The following is a 24794-nucleotide window of genomic DNA, read 5'->3' on the forward strand; positions in this document are numbered from 1 at the left end:
TCCGCCCCGGAGGCGGGGGCGGGGCGGGGGGCGGGGCCGCCAGCCCCTAGGCGGGCGCCCTCCCCGGCCCCGCCCAGGGGCTCCCGGCTCTCCGCTTCCCTGCCCCCTCCCCTCCCCTCCCCTCCCCTCCCCGCTGCTCCGCGGCCGCCCCGCCCCTCCCCCTCCTCCCTCCCCCCTCCCCCCTCCCCCCTCCCGGGCGGCGGCGGCGGCGGAGCCACGTGGTGGGGCCGGGAAGCCGCGGCCGCCGAGCGCCCGGGCGGCCGCCCCAGCTGGGCAGTGCTGCTGTGCGCCGCGCCCCTCGCTCCGCGCGCCCCGCCAGCCGCCCCGGGGCAGGAGGCGCGCCAGGCGGCCGGCCGGCCAGACAAAGGAGCGCGGCGCGGCGGGGCCGGCGCGGGCCGACGGACCATGGACTCGCAGCGCGAGCGGCCGGCGCCGAGCACCCGGCGCCCCCGGGCCCGGCCCTAGGCGCCCGGCCCCGCCGCCCGGGGCGCGGCGCGGGGAGGACGCGGAGCCCGCGCGGCGCGGAGGAGCGGCGGCCGCCGAGCGGGAGGGGCGCCGCGGAGGACGGCCGCGCGGCCCCGGAGCCATGGGCAAGTGCAGCGGGCGCTGCACGCTCGTCGCCTTCTGCTGCCTGCAGCTGGTGAGCGCGGGCGGCGGGCCGGGCCGGTGGGGCGCGGTCTCCGTGCGTGTGCCCGCCGCGAGCCCGGGGGGGGGCCGGAGTCGCGGGGCGGCCGGGCGGAGCCTGCGCTGCCGGCCGGGCTGCTCTTTGTGTGCGCTCCTCGCCCGGCGCTGCCCGGCCCCCGAGTGCGTCCTGCGCGCGGCGCGAGTGGCCTGCAGGGGGACGGGGGCTCCGGGGGCCGGGGGGCCGCGGGGCCGCGGGGGTGTGTCCCGGCTGCTCGGTCCCTGCCGAGGGTTTCCTCTGCGTGACTCGGTGGCGCGGCTCTCTCCCTTCCTCCGGGGCTGTGCCCGCGGGTTTCTCACAAAGTCCCCGCTCCTGTGCGCGCGTCTCGGGTTTCTCCCTGGTGTGGCTCCAGACCTCGCACCATTTCTGGTGCACGTTGGGCGGCGTGTGTTGGGATCTCAGACTCCAAGACCCGTTCCCTCCTCCTTTCCGCCCTTCCCGCCCGCCTTCACCCTCCTGTCTGGGCAGGCCCGGGAACGGAGAGCCACTCTCTGGAGAGGGTCACAGGGACCTGCGGGGTCCTGGGCGACTCTGACAAACTGGGTGCTGTGCCCTCCCTGCTCCGGCTGTGGCCACTGCAGCCGGGGGCGCTCCATCCGTCATGCGTTCCAGCGGAGCGGCATGGGTGGGGACCGGCAGCCCAGCCTCCGTGCCTGGGCTGGCACGGTGAGGGGTGGGGATCCTTGGGGACCCCAGCATCTGAGAAACTGCGCAACCCCAGCTTAGGGAACCCCAGCTTAGGGAACTTGCCTCAGGGAGGCCAGTGGAGTGAATTTGGGGGACCAGTTCCGCTCTTCAATTCAAGCTCCGGCAGGTGAATTTGGGGAGCGGGTTAAGTAGAGGCCAGGGTCTCCTGCCCATCCTAGAGCTCAGGCGGGGCAGCTAGAGGGTTTTGAAGCTGTGCTGAGCGTCTAGACCAGAGATGCACGGGGACGTCGGTGGGTAGAACTCCCATCTGAGTGTGAGGCAGGGAAACCCAAGTGAGCCGCACTGATGCCTAACTCCACAGCCTGGTCTCCACGGTGCCTGCTTCCGTGCCACTCCTCCAGCACAGGTGCATACAGTAATGCAGAGTGAAGCTTTGAGTCTGGATGTGCAGATGTCCTCACTTATCTGGCTTCTCTCCTCTGGGAGACGCCAGCCCCAAACTTGCCATCCACAGACTTGCCCTCTTGGGCCATGGTAAAAACAGCCAGGCCCTGAAGATGGTAGCCCTCCCTGCCCCCAGCTGTGGGACGCAGGACAAGTGACTTCCCTTCACTGGGCCGCCTTCCTCTGCTGGTCTGTAAATTGCTCATCCTTGAGGGTTGCAGAGGGGATTAATTAAAGTCAGGTAGAATGGAAACTCCAGAAGGGCAGAGATTATCTGTTTTGTTCCGTGCTAAATCCCCAGCAGCTGGAACAGTGCCTGACACTCCATTAATATTTGTAAAATAAATTAATGAATCAGTTATTCGGCAACTCCTGCTCACAGTAGAAACACCCTTCTTCATATACTTTGAGGAATAGAAAATGCCAAGAAATGATGAAACTTTTCAGAAGATTTTTGTTTGTTAATTTTTAAAATTTAAACGAGGACTTTCTTTATTGTTACAAAGGTAATATACATATATTGGTAAAAAATGAATCAATGAATAACCAAACAGAGCAGAACGTAAAGGTGCGTTTCCTTCTGAGCCCAGTCCCACACCCCAAGTAAGTACTGTTGGCAGTCTGGCACATTCTCTGCTGCTGCTGTAAACAATGGTTAGCTTTGGGGAGCATTTGCTAGGTGCTAGGTGCCCTTGTAAGCCCTTTTGTGTGTATTAACTCATTCATTCCTCATAAGAATCCTATAAAGTAACTTGCCCAAAGTTCTACAGTTAAGAGCCAGGCTTTGAAACCAGGCAGCTGGCCAGCATATTCTGTTGCCTTCTTCTTTATATTAAAAAAAAAAAAAAAAAAAAAAAAAAAAGGCAGTTCTGGCCTGGAGCAACCCCGGGTCCCTCAGGAGGTCTGTACTCCTCCCTGCCTCCCACTCACCTGCCTCCAGAGCTCTCCAGCTAAGCTAACTCCACTTAGCTTCCACTTAGAAGCTTCGACACCCTAGGGGCTCTGGAGTTAGGCAAGACCTGGGTGGGATTCTGGTTCTCCTGCATCTTGGCTGGGTGGCTTCAGGTCACTTGTGGGAGTTATGTGAGATAATTTGTGGGGAGAGGGTGCTCCAAGGAGGACGTCAAAAAAAATTTTTTTTAATTTTTATTTATTTATGATAGTCACACAGAGAGAGAGAGAGAGAGGCAGAGACACAGGCAGAGGGAGAAGCAGGCTCCATGCACCAGGAGCCCGATGTGGGATTTGATCCCGGGTCTCCAGGATCGCGCCCTGGGCCAAAGGCAGGCGCTAAACCGCTGCGCCACCCAGGGATCCCCGGACGTCGAAATTGATCTGTTGCCTCTGTTGTTCTGTCTGGGTGGATTGCAGAGTGGGTCCCTGCAGATGACACTCACTCCCAGGAGCCTCTGCTGCTTGACGGCTCTGTAAGGTCCTCCTGGAGAGCTGGAATCCACCAGCCTGACATCATCCTAGAGGGAAGGGAGCCTGTTTTCTCATCCAGTGGAAAGAGGCCGAGGAGGCAAAGGCTGTTAAATTTTTCTCAGCTGAAAACTTTAGAAGAGGAACTGCCATTTTTCTCATTTGAGTGGGGTTCGATCATTACAGTAAAATAGAGTAGTTGTAAACACTCCTGTAGTTGGGATAGACTTGCTGTGGGTGAGAGAGTAGGATGAATGTGTCCTGGGGGGGCGGGTAGGAGGAACAGATGGGGGCTGTACCATCCAGGTAGACATGTGTAGGGACACGGCTCTAGAGTTTGATAGGACAGACCTGGGTTCAAGTCCTGGTTTTGTCACTTCCTAGCTGTGTGATCTTTGGCAAGTGGCTTACCCTCTCTGAGCCACAGTCTTATAATTGGTTAGAGATAATAGAAATCAGTTGCCAGGGCACCTGGGTGGCTCAGTGGTTGGGCATCTGCCTTTGGCTCATGTAGTGATCCCAGGGGTCCTGGGATTGAGTTCTGCATCAGGCTCCCTGCGCCTGTGTCTCTGCCTCTCTCTCTCTGTCTCTCATGAATAAATAAATAAAATCTTATAAAAAAAAAAAAAAGAAACAGTTGCCAATTCTTAGGGTTGTTGTGAGGACTAAATGCATATAATGAACTTAGCTCCGTGCCAGGCACAGAGTGAGCATTCAATGAACTATAGCTTCTTATAGTTACGTTAATGATATATATCATGGGATGCTTTCCTGGAATTGTGGCTCACACATATCTAGGTACTCCCCCACCCTTGCACTCTCTTGGTGGAAAGCAGCAGGTAGTTGGGCACTGAGCTGAGAGGCAGGAGGTTTGGATTCAAGTCTAGCTCTGGCACTGACATCCTATGAACTCAGGCCAGCTTTGCCCCACTGCAAGCCTTGATTTTTTCATCTGTGAAATGGGGAGATCCACTGGTCTGTGTCTCTGGGGTCCTGCCAGTCCTGCGCATTTGGGACAGCGGGATGATGGCCGGGCTGGCCTAGAGATTTAAGGGCATCTCAGTCCTCCACCATTCTGTAGAACACCTTGGGTCCCTTCCTCACCTGAGTTTTACTTGATGTATCTTGACCTTTTTAATGCTATTCACCTCCTAATTTTTATGTACTCTTTCCCCTCCCCCGTCCAAACCCTCCCCCCCTTTTTTTTCCGGGTCCACCTCCTTCCTGAAACCTTACAGGTCACCCTGTTCTTCCTGTAAGAAGATAAACTAAGAAGATTTGCCCAAGGGAATCCTCATTACTTTCTTCATCATCATCATTATCACTCCCATTTCTGGAGTCCTGTGCTAAGCACTTTATATGCATTACCTCATTTAACCAAATGAGCTTACATATGTAAAGCGTTTGGCAGAGTGCCTAGTACATGTTCTGCAATCGATAAATGTTAGCTGTCTCACTGTTTTTATCCTCATTGTTCTTCCATACCAGGAGGTGGATATTCTCACTCTCCCTTATTTCAGATGAGGAGAGTGAGGCTCGGGCAGGTGAGGAAGTTTGCCCGAGGTCTCTAAGCTAGCCAGTGATGGACTGAGGATGTGTGTGCACTCTTCTGCTTGAGCAGAGAGCCACCTGTCTGCCAGCACCAGCCTGCTGTTCATGTTTATGCAACATGTGACCTCAGACAGGCCCCTTCACCACTTCCAGCCTCGGCTTCCTCATCTGAAAATGATAATAGTCCAGTAGGATCAGCCCTTGCCTGGCACTGCGGGCCTGTGAGTGCTCAGTAATACATCACTGCCATGGCTGTTCTTGTCCCGGCTCCGGGTGACCTTGGACATGTGCATTCACTCCTCTGGGCTCTCCTTTCTTCCTCCGGCAATGAGAAAGCCTTCCCTACCTTGTGGAGTTGTTAAAAGGGGCTAGCCAAATGCCACGCACATAGTAGGTATTCAGAAAAATGATGGTTTCGTTCCTTTCCTTTCTGGAAAGCTCTTTGCTTTCTGGAAGGTGGTGGGTGAGGGGGGAAATATGTAGCTTCCTGCTGAGCTGCGAGTAATGGTGTGAAACGTGGTCAACCTGATTGATGTCGTTATTAGCGGTAGTGATGGTAGAGACTGGAGGGAGATGGGCTCCTGCGGGGGGCCTGCGCTCTGAAGCAGCTATGCCTGCAAGCTGGCGGCCTCCTGGGGAGGGTCTGCTCTGCTCTGGGTGCTTCAGATCCTTAGGCCAGGCTTGGGAGTCTGAAGAACAGAGCACAAAAGTTGTCTAGGCCCCTGACCCTTTTAGCTCCTCATATCCTTTTGGACCACTGGGGTGGTCAGCTCCCTTTTGCAGATGGACAGGCTGAGGCCAAACAGCCTTCAAGACCCTTATGAGGTAAGCAGAGCCAGGTAGATGGTGAAGAGGGCCTCCAGGAAGCTTGGGGGATGGCCCAGGTTTGGCTCCTTTGTAGGGGTGGGCGGATGCGAGATCTGGGGATAAGCACCCCATAAACAGCAGCTGCTCTGAGATGTGGTGCAGGGGTTAGGAGCAGTATCTCTGGGGTCAGAGACATTGCTGCCTTGCTTTGTGACTTCCAGACAGTCCCTTCCCCTCTCTGAGCCAGAGCCTCCCTCCTGTAAAGTAGTCAGGACATCGGGCCCCTACCCCGTGGCAGTTTGGGGGATTTAGAGGTCAGAGTCATCTCCATAAACTCTTTAAGTCTTAGTTTTTTTATGTGGAAAGTTTAATGATTCAGAGGGAAATAATAACAGCAGCTCCTACTTCCTTTTGTTCGGTGTCTCCAATGAGCCAGGCACTTTGTCTGCCTTGTCCCTGATTACTGTCTCAATCATCCAGGGTCACATGTAGAGTGGGCACAGAATAAGGATTCTTTTTTTTTTTTTTTTTTTTTAAAAGATTTTATTTATTTAATCATGAGAGACACAGGTAGAGGGAGAAGCAGGCTCCCTGCAGGGAGCCTGATGTGAGACTTGATCCCAGGACCCCGGGATCACAACCTGAGCCGGAGGCAGACACTGAACCACTGAGCTGCCCAGGTGCCCCCAGAATGAGGATTCAAACCCAGACCTCGGACTCCATGCCTCCACAGCGTGTGCCCCACTGTTCCCCCCCCAGCAGGTGGGGATGCTGGACCTGGACGCATCTGGAGAAACCTAACCCTTTCCTCTGGTGCTAGGGGTTGTTACTAGGTGCCAGATTTGCTGAGCTGCTTGTCCCCGGTTCCTCCTCACCCCGATCACCGTGCTGAGTGTAAAGTTGCTATGAGGCAGGTTGAGGGAAAGTTACCCAGGGAAGAAATTAACCTGTATTGGAGACCTGTGAGCCCTCATCACAACTACAACTCTGTGAGATAGGTGTGGCTTTTATACCCATTTACCGAGGCCTGAAGCATGAAGGGACTTGTCACCAAGGAAACAGAAGATACAGCCTGGGCCTCAGATGAGTGATCAAGGGGAAAATATTTGAAGATGCTTGTAAAATCTGGATCAAGCAGAGATGATCAGCTGTGATCATTGACATCTCTTCTCTCCTCTAGCCTCAAGAGGGTATGGGTGATGGGAGAGCAAGTTGAGACCAGAGATGTGGTTTTTGTTGTGTGTGTTTGTTTCTTTAATGTCTTTTTTTGTTTTTTTTTTAAGTAATCTCTAAGCCCAGTATGGGGCTCGAACTCATGACCCTGAGACCAAGAGTTGTTGTATGCTGTACCAACTGAGCCATCCGGGAGCACTAGAAATGTGTTTATTAAAAGCTACTTCCTGGGGCGCCTGGTGGCTCAGTCGGTTGGGCTTCTGCCTTCAGCTCAAGTCATGATCCTGGGGTCCTGGGATCAAGCCCCACAGTGGGCTCCCTGCTCAGCAGGCAGCCTGCTTCTCCCTCTCCCTCTGCTGCTCCCTCTGCTTGTGGTCTCTTGCCCTCTCTCACATAAATAAATAAAACCTTTAAAAATTTTTAAAAATAAAAGTAAAGGCTAGTTCCAGGCTATAGACGATGGAGCCAGTTGTAGTCTGACAGAGCCCAGTTCCAGTGCCCTCGGCCTCTGGCCTTGACCTGGAGAGGGAGAGGGCTGGTGAATCCGAAACCCTTCTGCCAGCCAAGCACCGTGCCCCACAGTTTTAGAAGAGCTGTTATTTTTCTTTTTTAAGATTATTTATTTATTAGAGAGAGAGAGGCAGAGACACAGGCAGAGGGAGAAGCAGGCTCCCTGCAGGGAGCCCGATGTGGGACTTGATCCGGGGACTCCAGGATCATGCCCTGGGCCCAAGGCGGTGCTAAACCGCTGAACCACCCGGGCTGCTCCAGAAGAGCGGTAAACTGTGGCTGCAGGCTTGAACACGTTACCTGAACTCCTGGCCTCTGCCTCTCAAAGCTGCTGGGGAACCAGAGGCGGAGAGGTCAACAGAGAAGAGCTTGGGCTTGGGGTCAGGCTGGGGTTTGAGTTCCATCTCAACCCCTTTGTAGCTGGCTGACCTTGAGCAAGATGCTTAACCTCTCTGAGCTTCCACCTGCAGTTCTCTAAATCAGGATAATCTGCCTCAGAGAGTTCTCAGGAGTATCCTCTGAGATAAGATATACTGAGTAAAGCTCACAAAGGGTTCACACTCTTAAATGCTCCAGAAATGGGGCTCCTGGGTGGCTCAGTCAGTTGAGCATCTGCCTTCGGCTCAGGTCATGATCTCAGGGTCCTGGGATTGAGCCTTGCGTTGGGCTCCCCACTCAGCAGGCAGCCTGCTTCTCCTTCTCCCTCTGCCCTACTACGCACTTGTGCTCTCTGCTCTCTCTCTCAAATAAATAAGTAAAAGCTTAAAAAAAAAAAAAAAAACGAAACGAAATAGGAAGTTCTATGACTCTAAATACTGTGGTATAGGAAAGGGGACTTGTTCCCTTTTCAATCAGTAGAAGATGGAAGTGAAGTGGAAGTTCTGCCAAATTTATGTGGCCTTGGCCTTACTGTTCCTTAGTCTTCTCTTCTATCAAATGGGAATAATAATAGCACACCCTCAAGGGACTGTAGTGAGGGTGGCCTGAGATAACGCAGGGAGAGTCTGGCCCCAGAGCCCAGCGCTCCATTCAGAGAGCAGCAAAGAGGAAGGTGTGGCGCCCTGGTCCCCTCTTTAGAGGGAGGAGGTTGGACTCAGCAGCTAAGAGGACGTCTCCAGCTCTAAGTCAGCAAGGAGTCCTGTCCTTTCCCAAGTAGAGACCACACCTACCACTACACCAGGCCATCCTGCTCTAGGCAGCTGAGAATCGGTCTCTGAGCAGAGACCTCCTGCCTCCAACAGCCTGCCCAAGGCTTTACAGCCAGATGTCAGGTTGTCGGTGCTCACATGACCTCTTCTTTCCTCTGTCTTCTGTTTGAATGAGTGTCGGTACTGTCCCCATCCCCAATGCCCACTTGGCATATTTGGTTGTAAACTCAAGTCTCAGACCACAGCAGGAGGCTCTGACCCATCAGTAACCCTGGGCCACTGCAGGTCAGCTCCCTGAACTCATGAAAGATTAAAACCTGTTGGATCAGAGAGTAAGATTTGCCACTAGCTGACCCTACCCAGAGTAGTATTCAGCACATATTTATAAAGCACCCACGAAGTGCCAGGCACAATTCTAGGTGCTAAGTCACCCTAGGGCCCAAACTATGCCCTCAATTGTAAGTCAGAATCCTGGGGTTCTGGACTGGAACTCACTTGCTGTGCAACTTTGAACTGGCTCTGCCCTTCTCTGGGCCTCATTATTTCCAGTCCGTGAAACTGGGGACTAGAGAGGAGATTGTTGAACTCCATCAGTGGTTTTCAGGTTATCTACAGAGGCTCTGCAGTGGCCAGACTGACAGTCAGTGGTGAGTTCCCTGTCAGAGGCAGTGATTAAGAATTTATACGTGAGTTGGATGACCACTTGGATGTGTAATGGATCTGAGGATGATTCAGGTCTCTTGGAGCCACCTAGATGCTGGTTCTAGGTCCTGAGAGAACAGTGGCAAAAGCACAAAGTGGTATCTACTCTGAATAATGGAAATTGAGCATTTTTGTGTTCCCCCATGTCCCTTTGCCTTAAGCATGCTCCTCCCCATCCCAACCACAGATCCTGGCTGAGCTCCTGGCACGGGAAGTGGGGGAAATGGGAGTCTGTAGGCTCTTTAATCCCATGTGTACTCTGGCTACCCCTTGCCCTAGGAGGGGAGGCAGCCCTGGGATTTTCAGGGTAGTGATGGCTCCTAAGCCTCTTTTTTTTTGGAGGGGGGGAGGTTCTGCAGCCCCAGCCTGAATCAGAGATGTGGGTTTTCAATTACACAATTAAATGCACAATTAGGCATAATTACCAGTGCTCAGAGCCCGAGACTGCTCATAATAGGCGTGTAATCTACTGCAGCCTCTGTTTATACTACTCAGCGCGCTCCCTAATGATGCCAGGATGCCTTCACACTGCACCGTTGCCATGGAAACAAGCCCGCCACCACCATGCAGGGCTGACAAATGGTGTTCCAGTCCCGGGCCCCTGGATTGTTTCTGAGACCTCTGCAGCCAGCCCCGGAGTAAAGGGGGCGGTGGGCCGGGCCAAGAAGGCGGGTCCCCCTCCCTGCCCTCTGACACACCCCGCTGGTTTGAGCCAGCAGGGAAGACAGGAGATGGGAGCTTCAGCCTCCCCCCTCCCCAGAGTCCCTCAAGTCCAAGCAAGGTGGCCCAGGTGCTGGGGAGGGTCTTGTGGTTATCATTCAAGCTCAGGTGTGCACAGGGGGCCCTGAATACAGCTAGCTCCCACGTGGGCCTGGCTCTGCCGTGCGCTGACTCTGTGACCTTGGACAAGTCCTTGCCCCTCTCTGGGGCTGCTTCCCCATATGTGAAACGGACTGCAGGGCCTCTGCATGTCGTAGTCTAGTAGATTTATTGAGCACTTCCACCACACTGCCTACTGCTGTAACTGCTTCACCTGTAGGAGCCCATCCCTTGCTCCACCCTGGTGTAGTAGATTTATCATCCCCGTTTCACAGAAGCAGATCTGAGGCCGTGAGCACTTAACGTCAGGCAGCGGCAGAGCTGGGATTCAGATCCAGGCCGTCAGACTCCAAGCCCCCACTCTTCGCCTCTACTATAGGGTGGGGGCCCCCCCCCCCCCGTCACCCTCGCCACAGCCCCAGAGGTGGCCCCTTGTCATCCCCATTACCTGGATGAAGGCTCTGGGCCTCACAGAACGGAATTCACTTGCCCATAGTCACACAGCAAAGCAGTGGCAGAGCCGGTTCCGCCAATTGCCACAAGTCAGGATTCCTAGCTTTGGCTTCTTAGGGAAGTCATGAAGGAGTAAAAAAAGATTTCTTTCCACTAGCATAGGATCCCCAGTATCCCCACCTGGCCCCAGCTGCCGAGGAGGCATGGAGTCCTGGGGTCCCTCAGACCCAGCACTTGGCTTTGACCTTGAAAGAGGTCTTGGCCTAATTCTATCTCCATCAGCCCACTCCCACCTGGGTCACTGGAAACAGAGCCTGTTTTTGTTTTTGTTTTTTTAAAGATTTTATTTATTTATTCATGAGAGAGAGAGAGAGAGAGAGAGAGGCAGAGACACAGGCAGAGGGAGGAACAGGCTCCATGCAGGAAGCCCGATGTGGGACTCGATCCCGGGACTCCAGGATCACGCCTTGGGCCAAAGGCAGATGCTTAACCACTGAACCACCTGGACGTCCCCAGAGCCTGTTTTTTGTTTTTGTTTTTTTAAAATATTTTATTTATTCATGAGAGACACAGAGAGAGAGGCAGAGGGAGAAGCAGGCTCCACGCAGGGAGCCCAACGTGGGACTTGATCCTGGGTCTCCAGGATCAGGCCCTGGGCTGAAGGCGGCGCTAAACCGCTGAGCCACTCGGGCTGCCCAGAGCCCGTTTTTTATGTTCATTTTTTCCTCTACATTTCTTTGTCGCTTGATACGTTATTACAGTTACCTACTGTGTGCCAGCTCTTGGGGACCGGTGAATCAACAGAGTGGAGAATCAAGACACAGAGACTTCAGGGTCCTGTGGTCCTGGGTTCAAATTCCGTCACCTCATTCATGATTTGGGGCAAGTTGCTTGACTTCTCTGTGTCTTTGTTCATCTGTCACGAAAGCACCCTTCTATACTGTGCGGGGTGATCACAATGTTAGCAGTAACTACACCGCTTACCAAGTGCTTACTGTATGCCAGGCCCTCGCCTAAGGCTGTTCTGTGCCCTGGGGGAACCTTCCTAACACACAGCTAATCATTGCCACTTAACAGAGGAAGCACCTGAAGCGTAAAAAGCTTGAGTGCCTGGCCCGAGGCCTCAGAGCTGGTGGCCCTGGGAGCTGGAGCTGGTGGGTCGCAAGCACGTGTCGGAGTCCAGGGTTCCTCCTGCCGCTTCCCTGGAGCGCCCAGCTGCTTGGCCAGTTCTTCTTTAGGAATGAGACATCTAGAGGAAAGGGCAGTCTGAGGGCAACAGTGCCTACCCGGCCTAGCCCAGGGTTCTCTCCAGCTGGAGGCTGCCCCCACTGACACCCTAAAGTCTGCGTTTTCTGAGAGGAGGCCGTTACCTTCACTCCCACACCATACAGGTGGGAGGACGAGGATTTGTCCAAGACCACGGTGCAAGTCAGTGATAGCGTTGGGACCAGGACCCAATGCCAGTGTAGGAGACTTCTTGTCAACCTTCCTTTGACCCCCTACTAGTCCTTGGGGGAGAGGGGCTTGGGGCTGTAGTGTGCATGTTTGTGTGTGCATGTTTGTGTGTGTATGTTTGTGTATTCAGAACTGCACACAGCTGCATGCCCAAGCATTTGTGGGGCAGACACTGGCACGCAGAGGTTTGTGGATCAATCAGCATCCCTTCCCGCGTCCTCCCTCTTCATTTATTCATGAACTCTGAACTCCTTGGCTCCAGAGAAACCGCCTGGAAGAAAGCAATTAGAGCATAATTAGAACCACTCCTATTATCAACTCTCAGCGGGAGGGGAAGGGGGGGCCTGGAGGCCGCGGGGTTGGGGCGGCCCCGGAGTTCCGAGTTCCCCTGCCGCCCGGCCAGCTCCTGCTCCCCCCACGGAGCTCAGGTGCCCTGGAGCCCTAGGCACGGGGGGCTTTCCGCAGGGAAGCGGCCTCCTCCTTGGAGAAGAGCGCTGAGAGCAGGGACGAGCAGGGACGAGAGCCTTTTGCCTGCACGCGGAGTGAGAGCAGGTGACTTCCCAGGTCCCTTCTGTGCTTCTCTTCCCAGGGGTGCTCCCCGCCAGGGCCTGGGCCAGGCGTTGCAGGAAAACCGAGAAGTGCGACATGGCTCCCGCTTTCTAGAAAACATCCCTGCATCAGATGATCTCCAGTGCAGACGACTGCCCTGACAATAGGAAATGTAAATTACCTGGAGGAAGCAGTTTGCCAGGCGGGGCTCCATTCGCTGCCAGATGATTCAGAGTAGTAAGAAGTGTCCCCGAAGTCAGTGCTTGTGGGACGTCCTGACCCCCAGAGCCACTGCTCTTCCCTGCTAGGTGTCCCACCGGCAGAGTGGGGTCACCCAGGAGCTGGGGGTAGGCGCTCCTCCCTCCTCCCTGGGGAGCGGGAAGATGGGACCCCGGAGGTGCCAGGCACTGTGCTTCTGGACTCCTCGCTGAGTCTTGCAGGAGCCCTCGGAGGTAGATGCAACGTCCTCTCTGATGTACAGGGGACGAGGCTGAGGCTTGAGGGGCCTTCCCTGGGGTCACATGGTGTTGGCCCAGGGGACTCTAGACTCCTTGTGCTTTGCCCTCTACCAGGTTTGAGGGTGCGGTTTGCTCCCCCGCCCCAAGCGCCGAGGTGTTTAACGTGCCCTGCTGCATCCATCTCCTCGTCGAAGGTGACACGTTGAATCCTCTTGTTCCACACCCAGTGTCAGCTAAAAAGAGTGGAGGGGGCCCTGCCACTGACTTGGGTCACTGCCCCCAGGACCAGCCTTGGCAAAGGAAGGCGAAAGCCTGGCAGATGAGGGTCTCAGGCCTCCTGAGAGAAGATCACCATGGCTACCACGGGAGTCAGGGCTGTAACCAAGGAGACAGCCCCCAGCCCTTAGGCTGTGACAAGGAGGGTGTGGCTTCAGGAGAGGGAGCTAGGGAAACTGCCACCTGGGGCCCAGATGGACAGAGGAGGGGATGATGAGCTGGATGCAGGCAGACGGGGGAGGGGGGGAGTGAGGGGCTTGGGGACCACCAGGCCTCCTTCCATTACCCTGTCCCACCTGAGGGGAGGTTGCCATGATAACCAGCTCCTCTTCATTGACCCTCTGTAGGGCGCTGCCCTCTTTCTCTTAGTGACAGGTGGTCACCCTGACAACAGGCCCTGTGCCCAGCAAGGGGCTCGGCTTCCCGGTGGCCCCTTCCCTCACATGTGCAGATAGATGATTCTTCTGACACATGCAGCAGCTCTGTCCAGCTGGAGGTGAGGGGCCACATGGGGCCAACTTTCAGACATGGGCCTTTTACCAGCCTCTCACCAGACTCCCCTCAGTGACCATAATCAAGTGCGGTTCTGGTCCTCCCTGCCTCTGTTGACAGCAGTCTATGGCTCCTCATTGCCTTCAGGAAGAAGTCTGATGTGGTGCCTCTCAAACTTGAACATGCAGCAGAATCACCTGGAGGGCTTCTTTTTTTTTTTTTTTTTTTTTAAAGATTTTATTTATTTATTCATGAGAGACACACAGAGACAGAGAGAGAGGCAGAGATACAGGCAGAGGAGGGCTCCATGCAGGGAGCCCGACATGGGACTCGATCCCAGGACTCCAGGATTACGCCGTGGGCCGAAGGCAGGTGCTAAACGGCTGAGCCACCCAGGGATCCCCTAGAGGGCTTCTTAAAATACAGATTTCTGGGTTTCTGAGTTTCTGATCAAGTAGGTCTGAGATAAAGCCTGAGAATTTGTATCTCTAACAAGTTCAAAGGTGCTGCTGATAACTGCTGGTCTGGGGGGGTGGTCACACTTGGTCTAGCCAGTGGGACGCTGCCCAGGCTGGCCCGCCAACCCTAACGCTCACCAGTGCTCCCTGACCTTAGGCTGCATTGATTTAAGCCCGCCAGCTACACTCAGTGCCTTTGCATTTGCTGTTCTGGCCTCTGGAACTTCTTTCCCCTCTGTATCTCCTTAAGGCCAGCTAATTCCTCATTTCCCCTTTGGAGCTTCTCTACTCCTGCGCCCCCACCGCATATGGGTAGCCTCCTCTGGGCTCTGGTAACACCTGTCCCCACCACTCCTGTCACGGCAGGCGTCACACTGTTGGAATCTGTTCCTTTTTCCACCTCAAATCTCTCTCCCTGGACTGTGAGCACTGTGTCTGAGCTGCCTGGCCTTCTGTGAATGTGTGATGCTTGATTGACCCCCGTGAGCAGATGGAAAGCCTCGGTGAATAATCACAGGGCTTACTCAGCCAGCCAGATATTCCTTGGTGCTTCCTCTGAGCTAGGTGCTGGGGATTCAGTGGTGCGGGAGGTAGAGGGCTTCTTAGAAATGCTAGTCAATGTGGCGTCAAGCAGTTTGCAAGCAAGGCATGCGCTGGGGTTGGCCTGGATTTCCTGATGCTAAATTCCAAGCTCTCTTCATCCTCCTGGGCTGCTTCCAGAGCTCAGGTACCTGTGTGGCCTGAGACTGCTTGGGAATGTGTCTCCAGTGAGGATTTGCCAGTTTGCTCACAACCTGATGCCCTATCCAATCAGCCCCAACCCCACTTTACAGACCTGCCAGGGCTTTTCTAGAGGACAGCCTGTGTGGCTGGTGTGTGCACCCCCTCCACCGCCCCACCCCCAGATCCCAGGGACAAAGACCAACTGGGAGAAGGGAGGTGTGGATGTTGCTGACACAGGAGCCCAAGCGTGTCCAGACCTGTGTTTTAGGCCCCTGCCTGGAAGGGAATGAGGAGTGGGAATGCTGGCTAGGGCTGACTGGACACTACTACGCTCGAAGGAGTCAGAGGAATTTACATTCACAGCCTGGCCTTCCAGACCATTATGTCTAGGTGGAAAGATAGGACATATTTTATTTAAGAGTTTGTTACCTTGGTTCATAACTTAAATATTTAGGTGCACGGTGTTCTGTTGGGACTCTTGGCTTTGGTCCTGAAGACCCCCAAATGTTAGAGAAGGGTCTGGACTTGGGGTGGGGTGCAGGCAGAGGCTCCCAGGTGCCTGGTATGCCTCGGGCGGTGCCAGCTGCTCCAGCCTGTCAGTGCCTATCTGCTGTCAGCAGCCCTATGAGCCATCTGAGCAGGCGGCTGTCCCCAGGCTGCCACTAGCTGTCATCCCCAAGATAGGCCACCAAGAACACAGGGACCCTCCCTCCAAAGTGAGAGACTGTTTGGGTCCCAGGCTGGGACAGACTGGGCTGTTGGGCTCCCCAGGCCAGCCAGACAGGACAGGATGGAGGGTGACGGGCCCTGTTGCTAAGGGCCTGCAATGGCCACATGTTTGACATACATGATCAGCTCTCACCCTCCCAGCTGTACCAGGCGATGGTGAGCCGCCCTGCTCCGGTCGTTCTGGAGTGTGAGTGCAGGCAGGTTGCTCAGCCTGACTTCTTTGTTCATCTGAAAATGGAGATGATTGAACCTGCCTCTTAGGGCCACTGAGCAAACTCAGTGAGAGAATCCATGGAGAGCACACAGCACAGCACCTGGCACTTAGTCAGTACTTAGGACCCAGCTGACAGAAATCATGACCAGCCTTTTGGAGGGCATCATGTCTATAAGGCACACAACCATGATTGTTGGCTAAATGGGAAGCTTCCAGGCAGAGAATCTTGGAGTGTGGGGGCCAGGAGGGTCCCCAGAGAACAGCCCTCCAGCCCCTTGTACAGATGGGTACACAGAGGTCCAGGAAGGCAGTGGAGCCCTTCATGAACTGTTCTAGGAAGCAGGCTACCACCATTTCTGGAAAGGGATCGTGGTTGGGTGTGTGATTCCAGACAAAAATACCCTGAACAAAAATAAACTCTCCCAGGTAGGTGGAAACAGTTGGCTCCTCTGCTCAGTCTGGGCAGCCATGGGCAAGAGTCTACAGCTAGAACCTTTCCCCATGCTCTTGGTGTTTCCAGACAGGAGCTGCTGGGGAGCAGTGGCAAAGGTGCCATCAGCCCAGGAGGTGCCACTAAAAAACTCAGAGATTCCCAAAAGATGGGATCTGACCACCTCCTCCCACTCTGATACCTGGTGACCTCAAGAAAGGGCCCCACTCTCCTCCTTTGGAAAATGGGGATGCCACTGCGCTAGTGGGATAGTAAATCTGTTACTCTTGGACTCTGGGACCAGGGGACGTGGGTCAGGTCTGTGTCAGCCGGGTGACCTTGTTACTTCTCTTCTTTATGCTTCGGTTTCCTCCTGTGCAAAGCGAGGATGATCTCAGACGCTACCTGCCATGTCTCTGTGAGGATTAAATGAATCAAAGCCTGCTAAGGATTCAAGAGACACTTGGCATATAATAAGTGTTAGCTATTATCTCTTAGTGTCACTCTGGGGATAAATCGAAATGCCACCTGTAAAGTACGGGGCTCAGCATCTGCACTTAGTAGGTACTCCAGAGCCTATGCCTTTCCTTTCCTTCCTCCTGGAAACCCCAGGCCTAGAGAGAGGCAAGGCCCAGATCCCAGGAGGGCCCCCGCCCCTCCACCCCGCTTCCCTTCCCACAGACAGCGAGCACCTCTTCTGCCAACAGGTTCTTCCTGCAGCCTTCTGGCCCAGGGCCAGGAAATGATTGCAGGCGGTAGCTGAGCTCCCTCCCCTCTGCTCCTCTGCCTCCCCCCCTCTCTTTAATCTTCCCAGCCTGCCCGGGGTGGGGATGGGAGGAGGGGAAGGATCTCCTGGGGGCTGCAGGTACCTGTCAGAAGCTCAGGCTCTGGGGTCAGACCCCGAGGTCTCAGGCTGCGCCCCTACCATAGAACAGGGACCAGGGTCCCTCCCTCATTCTGCCTCTGAGGCTTAGGGAGACGGTGCCTGCGAAGTGCTGGGCACAAGGCCTGGCCCAGAGTTAGCGCAGACAAAATATTAGCCATCATTAATACTACGGGTCAAGTTCAGAGCCAGGCATTTTGAAGGGAAACCCTGCAGCCCAGACACCTGGGGGTACTCTTCTCGTGGAGCAGGCTCTCGTCAGCCCCACATGACCCCTGTTCTGGGCCTCTTGGGCTAGACCGGAACAGAGCACCCCCACTACCCTGCCCAGTGAGTAGATTCCCAGGAGAAGAAGTAAGGGACAGGCTGGGGCGGGGGGTGCGGTGGTGGTGACATGCTTCTAATACTCATTTATTCCTTTGTGCCACAGATGAATCAGAGCAGGATACCTGTACAGGTGAACAAACGTTTGCCAAGTGGGAGTCGGGGGTACAGAGGGAAGGATACCCGGCTGGTAGGCAGGGCCCCTCTGCTCTCCGAGCCTCAGTGTCCTCATCTGTCCAGTGGGGCTAATCCCACACTGCCAGGTGGTGGCATAAATCACAGTGTGAGCTGTGAAGGGCCGTCCAGATGTTGGCGGCTGCGGCGATTCCCTGCTGGAAGGCGCAGGGAAGCCGGGATCCGAGCCAGGCCTGCCGCTACCGGAAGGGGGATCCTGAAGCCCTGGGTGGGGGGGCTCCTGACGCCCCCCACGACTGCTAGGCAGGCTTCCCCGCCAGGCTGCCAGGCTCCTAGTCGGGAGGGTGAGTCAGAAGGGTTTGCTGTTGCCGTAGCGGTGGGGCTGGTTTTCATCATTATTTTCTTCCTGGGAGCGTCAGTGCAGGAGGTGCTGCTAAATAAGCCAGGGAAGTGGATTTTTTCCTCCCTCCATCAGGTCACGTGAAGAGTGGCTCGGTCGGGAGACCTGACCTGCCAGCTCCCTCCGGCACTTGACCCTCTGCAGTAGGTGCCCGACACCTCCAATATGATGCTTGACCCGAGGGAGCACACCAAGGGCTTGGCAGTTCCTTTCCAGCCCCAGGCTGCTTTCCTGCCCAGCCTCTGACCCTGCCCTGTTGGCACTAGGCCACAGCACATAGTAGCCCTTCCAGCCCTTCCCTCTGGTGTCCCTCTCATTCCCCACCCTTCAGCCACAGGGGGCTTTTCTGGACCCTTCCACTTGCCAAGCTCCCTCCTACCGCAGGACTTTGCACATGCTTTCCCTGCTGCCTGTTCTTCACTCTCTTCCTTACCTTGCTAACCCCTCTTCCTTCGGATCATTTCCTCCAGGAAGTCTTCCTTGACCACTTTTGTCAACCCCTCCTTCAGACACTTAGCACAACAATAATTCTGCTGCATGTGCGTTTGTGTGTGTGCTTGGTTCCCTCTCCCTCCATCCCCTACTGAATGAGGCTGAGAGCTATGCTTTCTTCTTCTTCATTTTTTTTTTTTTTAGGTATAATTCCCATAACATAAAATTCACCACCTTAGGGAGTGTCTGGCTGATGCAGTCCATGGAACATGTGACTCTTGATCTGGGGTTGTGAGTTTGAGCCCCACGTTGGGTGTAGAGATTGCTTAAAGAATAAAATCTTTTGGGGCCCCTAGGTGGCTCAGTCGGCTAAGGACCTGCCTTTGGCTCAGGTCATGATCCTGGAGTCCTGAGAGTGAGCCCCACATCAGGCTCCCAGCTCAAAGGGGTTCTGCTTCTCCCTCTCCTCCCTGCTCATTCTCTCTCTCTCTGTCAATTAAATAAAATCTTTAAAAAAACAAAACAATTGGGCAGCCCCGGTGGCGCAGCAGTTTGGCGCCGCCTGCAGCCCAGGGTGTGATCCTGGGAACCTGGGATCGAGTCCCGCATCGGGCTCCTTACATGGAGCCTGCTTCTCACTCTGCCTTTGTCTCTGCCTCTCTCTTTCTCTCTCTCTCTCTGTGTTTCTCATGAATAAATAAATCTTTAAAAAAAAAACAATTTATAGAGTTTTTATTTTATTTTTATTTTTTAAAGATTTTATTTATTCAGGAGAGACAGAAAGAGGCAGAGACACAGGCAGAGGGAGAAGCAGGCTCCATGCAGGAAGCCCAACGTGGGTCTTGATCCCAGGTCCCCAGGATCAAGCCCTGGGCCGAAGGCGGCGCTAAACCGCTGAGCCACCCGGGCTGCCCCAATTGAGAGTTTTTAGTGTGTTCACACTGTTATGCAGCCATCACCACACTCTGATTCCAGAACATTTTCACCAGCCCAAAAAGAAACCTCAAACCCATTAGCAGTCATTCCCTATTGTCCCCTCCCACCAGCCCTTGGCTACCACGAATCTGCATTGTCTCTCTGGATTGGTCTATTCCGGACATTTCCTAGAAGTTGAGCCATACAATATGCAGTCCTTTGTGAGTGCCTTCTCTCACTTGCATAATACTTTTTTCATTCATTCATTCATTCATTCATTCATTCATTCATTCATTCATGTAGGCTCCACACCCGATATGGGGCTTGAACTCATAAACTTGAGATCAAGAGTCACATGCTCCACCAACTGAGCCAGCCAGGCGCCCCACAGCATAATATTTTCAGAGTTGATGCTTGTTGTAGTCTGTATCAGTACTTCATTCCTTTTTATGGCTTCATATTCCGTGAATGGGTATATCATATTTTGTTTACCCATTAGTCAGTTAATGAAGTTTGGGTTGTTTCCATTGTGACTGCTGTGAATAATGCTGCTACACATGTTTCTGAACAAGGGTTATGTGAACTTCGTTTTCAATTCCAGGTATCTACCTAGGAATACATTTATTTTTCTTTTTTAATTTTTATTTATTTATGATAGTCACAGAGAGAGAGAGAGAGAGAGGCAGAGACACAGGCAGAGGGAGAAGCAGGCTCCATGCACTGGGAGCCCAACGTGGGATTCGATCCTGGGTCTCCAGGTTTGCGCCCTGGGCCAAAGGCAGGCGCCAAACCGCTGCGCCACCCAGGGATTCCTATTTATTTATTTTAGAGATAGGGAGGGGCGGAGGGAGAGACTGTCTTAAGTAGACTCAGCCCAGCGCAGAGTCTGATGTAGGGCTCGGTCCCACAACCCCAAAATCACAATCTGAGCCGAAACCAAGAGTCAGATGCCTAACTGACTGTATCACCCAGGTGCCCCTTACCTAGGAATAAATTGCTGAGCCATATACCTATGTTTAATTTAAAGTTTATTTATTTATTTAAGTAATCTCTATACCCAACATGGGGCTCAAACTCATGACCCCGAGATCAAGAGCCATGCATTCTTCCTGTTGAACCAGCTAGGCCCCCTGTCTTTTTTATTTTAGCTATCCTTATGGGTATAAAATAGTATCTCATTGTGGTTTCTTTTTCCTTTCCTTTTCTTTTCTTTTCTTTTTTTTTTTAAGATTTTATTTACTTATTCATGAGAGACACAGAGAGAGAGAGACAGAGACACCGGCAGAGGGAGAAGCAGGCTCCCTGCAAGGAGCCCGATGTGGAACTGGATCCCGGGATCACGCCCTGGTCCCAAGGCAGCTGCTCAACTACTAAGCTACCCAGGCGTCCCCCATTGTGCTTTCAACTTACATTTTCCTAATGTCTAATGACATTAAGCATCTTTCCATGTGCTTATTGGCCTTTTTTTTTTTTTTTCATCTTCTTTGGAGAAATTCCTTTCAAATCCTTTGCTTATTTTTTTCTTGGATTATTCATTATTTTGCTGAATAGTAAGAATTCTTTATATATTCTGGACTCTAGACCCTTATCTGATTTGCAAATATTTTCTCCTGTCCTGTGGGTTGGCTTCCACTTTCTTGATTATGTCCTTTAATGTCTAAATGGTTTTGATTTTGATGACATTCAATTTACCTAGTTTTTTCTTTCACTGCTTGTGCTTTTGCTGTCATTTCTAACACATGCCTATTCCAGGGTCAATTGGATTTACACCTATGGTTCCTTCTGAGAGATTTATAGTTTTAGCTCTTACGTTTAGGTGTATGATCCATTTGAGTTAGTTTTTGCATATGGTGTGAGGTAGAGGTCCAACTTCATTCTTTTGTATATAGATTTACAGGTATCCCAGTGCCCTTTGTTGAAAAGAGTATGCTTTCTTGGGGGCGCCTGGGTGGCTCAGTCAGTTAAGCATATGCCTTCAGCTTGGGTCATGGTCTCAGGGTCCTAGGACCTAGGGTCATAGGCTCCCTGCTCAGCAGGTGGTCTGCTTTTCCTTCTTCATCTGTGCACTCTGTCTTTCTTTCTCTCACTCTCTGTCTCAAAAAAAAAAAAAAAAAAAAGATTATTTTGACTGTTCAGGGTCCCTTGAATGTTCCTGTGAATTTTAGGACCAGCTTATCTATTTCTATGAAAAATAAAAAAAAGTAGTTGGAATTTCAATAGAGATTGCACTGAATCTATAGCTCACTTTGTGAATATTTTCACCCTGACACAGCTGGATGCGAATCCTGTCTCCACCACTTACACACCCCCTCGGGCCTCTGTTTCTACACATGGAAAATGACAGCTCTCAGGAGTTGAGAGGAGGGAGTGAAATGGATGGACACAAAGCAGCGTGTCCATCGTGGGCTCCATGCAAGCCCCTGACGCGAAGTCCCTGCTCTCTTCTCTGGTGTTATACCAAACTGACCCTTGAAGTCCTGTGGGTCCATGCAGCCAGTGCAGGCCTAGTGCAGAGTCAGTGTCCGTGAATGCTTGGTGGGTGAATGAGAAGATTCTGGATGGAGAAGGGGCCAGGCTGGGTCAGGCAGCTGCTGGACTGGATGGAATGGGTTGGGAAGAGGGCTTCCTGGCCTCAAAGGGGCGTGTACCCGAGGACAGTAGTGGTCTCTTCTTCAAAACTTGAGTCTGTTGGAGACCCAGACCCAGTGTCCTCACTATGGATAACTTACTGCAACTAATGTTGTTTAACCCGTGACAGTGGGCCAGGCAGTGTTCTGAACATTTTACACATATTCCCTCATGTAGGTCTCAGGACAATCCCATGAAATGTGTGCTATTATCATTATCCCCATTTTATAGATGGAGAAGTTAAGGCACAGAGAGGTTAAGTGATTTGCTGAAGGTCACATAGCCTAATAAGTGTAAAGGTAGGATTCAAACCCAGTCTGGCTCCTAGGCCACACTTTCAAGCACTGCATGGTATAGCTTCTTGGGAAACAAGCAGCAGGATCGGGATCCCTGGGTGGCGCAGCGGTTTAGCGCCTGCCTTTGGCCCAGGGCGTGATCCTGGAGACCCGGGATCGAATCCCACGTCGGGCTCCCAGTGCATGGAGCCTGCTTCTCCCTCTGCCTATGTCTCTGCCTCTCTCTCTCACTGTGTGCCTATCATAAATAAATAAAATAAAATAATTAAAAAAAAAAAAAAAGAAACAAGCAGCAGGAATCTGACCTTGGTATGAAACCAAGGACTTTATTATCCTAATAATGATGATGCGAGCACAGTACTTTACAATTTGAAAAGCACATTATAGTCTATAAACTGCATTCATGGCTGTGATATTAGTTGATCCTCCCAGTGTCTCTGTGAATAAGTCAGGACATTATTATTCCCTATTTGCCGATGAGAAATTAAGATCCAAAGAGGATAAGGGACCAGTCAATGAGAATTTATTGAGCACTTACTATATGCCAAGGTCTGTACTCCCATCATGTTACTGAGTCCTCACACGACCCCAAGACGTAGGTATGAACAGTAGTTGTGTTCCCATTTTACAGACAAGGAAACTTCCTCAGGTCCTACAGCTTATAAGTGAGACCTAGGATTCCCTCCCCAGTCTACCAGACTCCAAAGCTTGAGCTGATAACTACTGGGCCATCAAATGCTGGGCCTATTTAACTCCTGGGTTTGCATCAACCTTCTGGTCTTTCCCTCACCCCACCTATAGCCTATAGCCACGCCTACAATTCTCAGGGTGGTCTCAGTTCTCCCTGCTTTCTGCCACCGGTTTTTGGCATAATTCTATGGTGTCATTCATTGTACCTAATGGGAAATCTGATTAATCACCTTTTTATTTATCCAGAAGTCCATCGATCTGTAGCCGGTGTCTTCTGGGAGAGCCTGTGTGTTGCTGGATTTTCTCTGCCTGCATTGTCTTCCCCTCCATTCCTGAAGTGCTCCTCTTCAGAGGGCCCCCTCATCCCAGGCCTTTGCTGCCCACTCCAGGGCCTGCTGGGGGTCTTGGCATCTGGGGCATGGGACTGGAGGTACCCCAACAGTCTGAGCATGAGCACATAGGCAGAGGTAGAATGGACCTTCAGCAAGAAGGGGAGAGTCCTGGGAGAGTGGGACCCTAGGCACAGAGAGGGATTCTGGGCCCTGCCCTTAGTCTTCCAAGTAAGGCCTTGGCATCCCCACCTGACCACCCACCTCTAGCTCCTCTTTACTTAGCCAAAGAGCACCATGCCCAAAGTGCCCCGCTGCCTCATCCCTCTGCTGAAACTACTCTGGCCCCTAGGGGCCCGTGGGATGAAGCCTGAGTCTGAGGCCCAGCCCCATGTCTTCTCTGCCCTCCCACTCCTTACACTCCCAAGCCCCCAGGTGGTCCATACCCCCACATCTGGGATGACCCACTTGTCTGAGTTTGCCCAGAACTTTGGGTTTTATCCCTTAAAATGCTATACCCCAAGAAAGCCCCAGTCCCAGGCAAACCAAAATGGTTTGTCACCCTGCCTTCACCTCCCCAGTTTTGCCCATGCTTGTTTGTCTTCTCTTAACTTCTTCTCTATTTTGTTTTCTCTTATGAAAGTCTTACTCCTCAATGTAAAACCCTTAACTCAGATATCTCTGGTTGAATCTTAAAGACTCACCCCTTATCCTACTCTCCAAGAGCTTGATAACTATTTTCCTTCTGCACAAAAATAGAATCCTACTACTCAAAGGGCCCTACAGCCTGCCTTTTCACACCAAACCACTTGGCCCTCTGCAAACCCTGTTATAGTGGCTATGTCATGTCCTGCGGTGTGGAGGTGCCATCATTTGCTGCATACCCTCCTGAGGGACATCCAGAGCATGTCGTGTCTTTATTATAGCCAGTTCAAGGACAAAGCTAAAGATCATCTCTGTGAACCCTTCCTGGGCCCTTTCTCCTCACTGTCATTATTGAAATAACAATAGCTAACATTTAAGGAGTGCTTACCATGTCAGGCACTTGACAAACATTATCTCATTTAATTTTCACAGTATTTCCAGGAAGTGTGGAGAGTGTTATCCCCATTTTACAGATGGGGAGACTGAGGCTCATAGGGAAGATAAACCCAAGCACACCCTCTGCCCACTGTGTTAAACTGCCTCTTGTGGTTTTCCAAAGAAAACCAAGTGTTCCAGGTTTTCCTGGAGCCAGTGGTGCTGGTGGGCAGAGGCAGGTCAGCCATCCCCTGCTCCCCACTGTGAACTAGCACAAGGGCAAAGCTGGGGGTGATGAAAGGCCAGAGCTGGTAGCCAGCCAGCTTCTAATCCACTTCCTGCCAGACACCAGAAGTTAGGGCAGGAAGGCCTGGCAGAAGGCAGGGGCGCTGGAGCCCCAGATCCCAGGGGCAGCTCTGAAGGACTCCTTCGGGCTTTTCCAGGCCTGGAAGAGGGGCCTGCCCCACAGGTAGAAAGTAAGGAGCTCCAGGAGTGGAGATTAGAGGTCAAAGAGCATGGGACAGGACCAGGCTTGCTGTGAAGTAGACATCCTGGTCGCTGTCCTGCAGAGGAGGGGACTGAGTCAGACCAGCTGTCCT

General features: G+C 52.9%; 1 protein-coding gene across 1 annotated transcript in view; it reads left to right on the forward strand.

Moving 5' to 3' along the window:
• Window positions 1-526: 526 nt before the first annotated feature.
• NKAIN1 (sodium/potassium transporting ATPase interacting 1) overlaps window positions 527-24794 on the forward strand; it is a 41795-nt gene continuing 17527 nt past the window's right edge. Inside the window, exon 1 of the mRNA XM_038531318.1 lies at window positions 527-640. Within this exon, the coding sequence (XP_038387246.1) occupies window positions 587-640 (54 nt within the window). The 5' untranslated portion in view covers window positions 527-586. The remainder of the gene's footprint in view (window positions 641-24794) is intronic.

This window comes from Canis lupus, chromosome 2 (genome assembly GCF_011100685.1).
Source record: "Canis lupus familiaris isolate Mischka breed German Shepherd chromosome 2, alternate assembly UU_Cfam_GSD_1.0, whole genome shotgun sequence".
Taxonomy (NCBI): domain Eukaryota; kingdom Metazoa; phylum Chordata; class Mammalia; order Carnivora; family Canidae; genus Canis; species Canis lupus.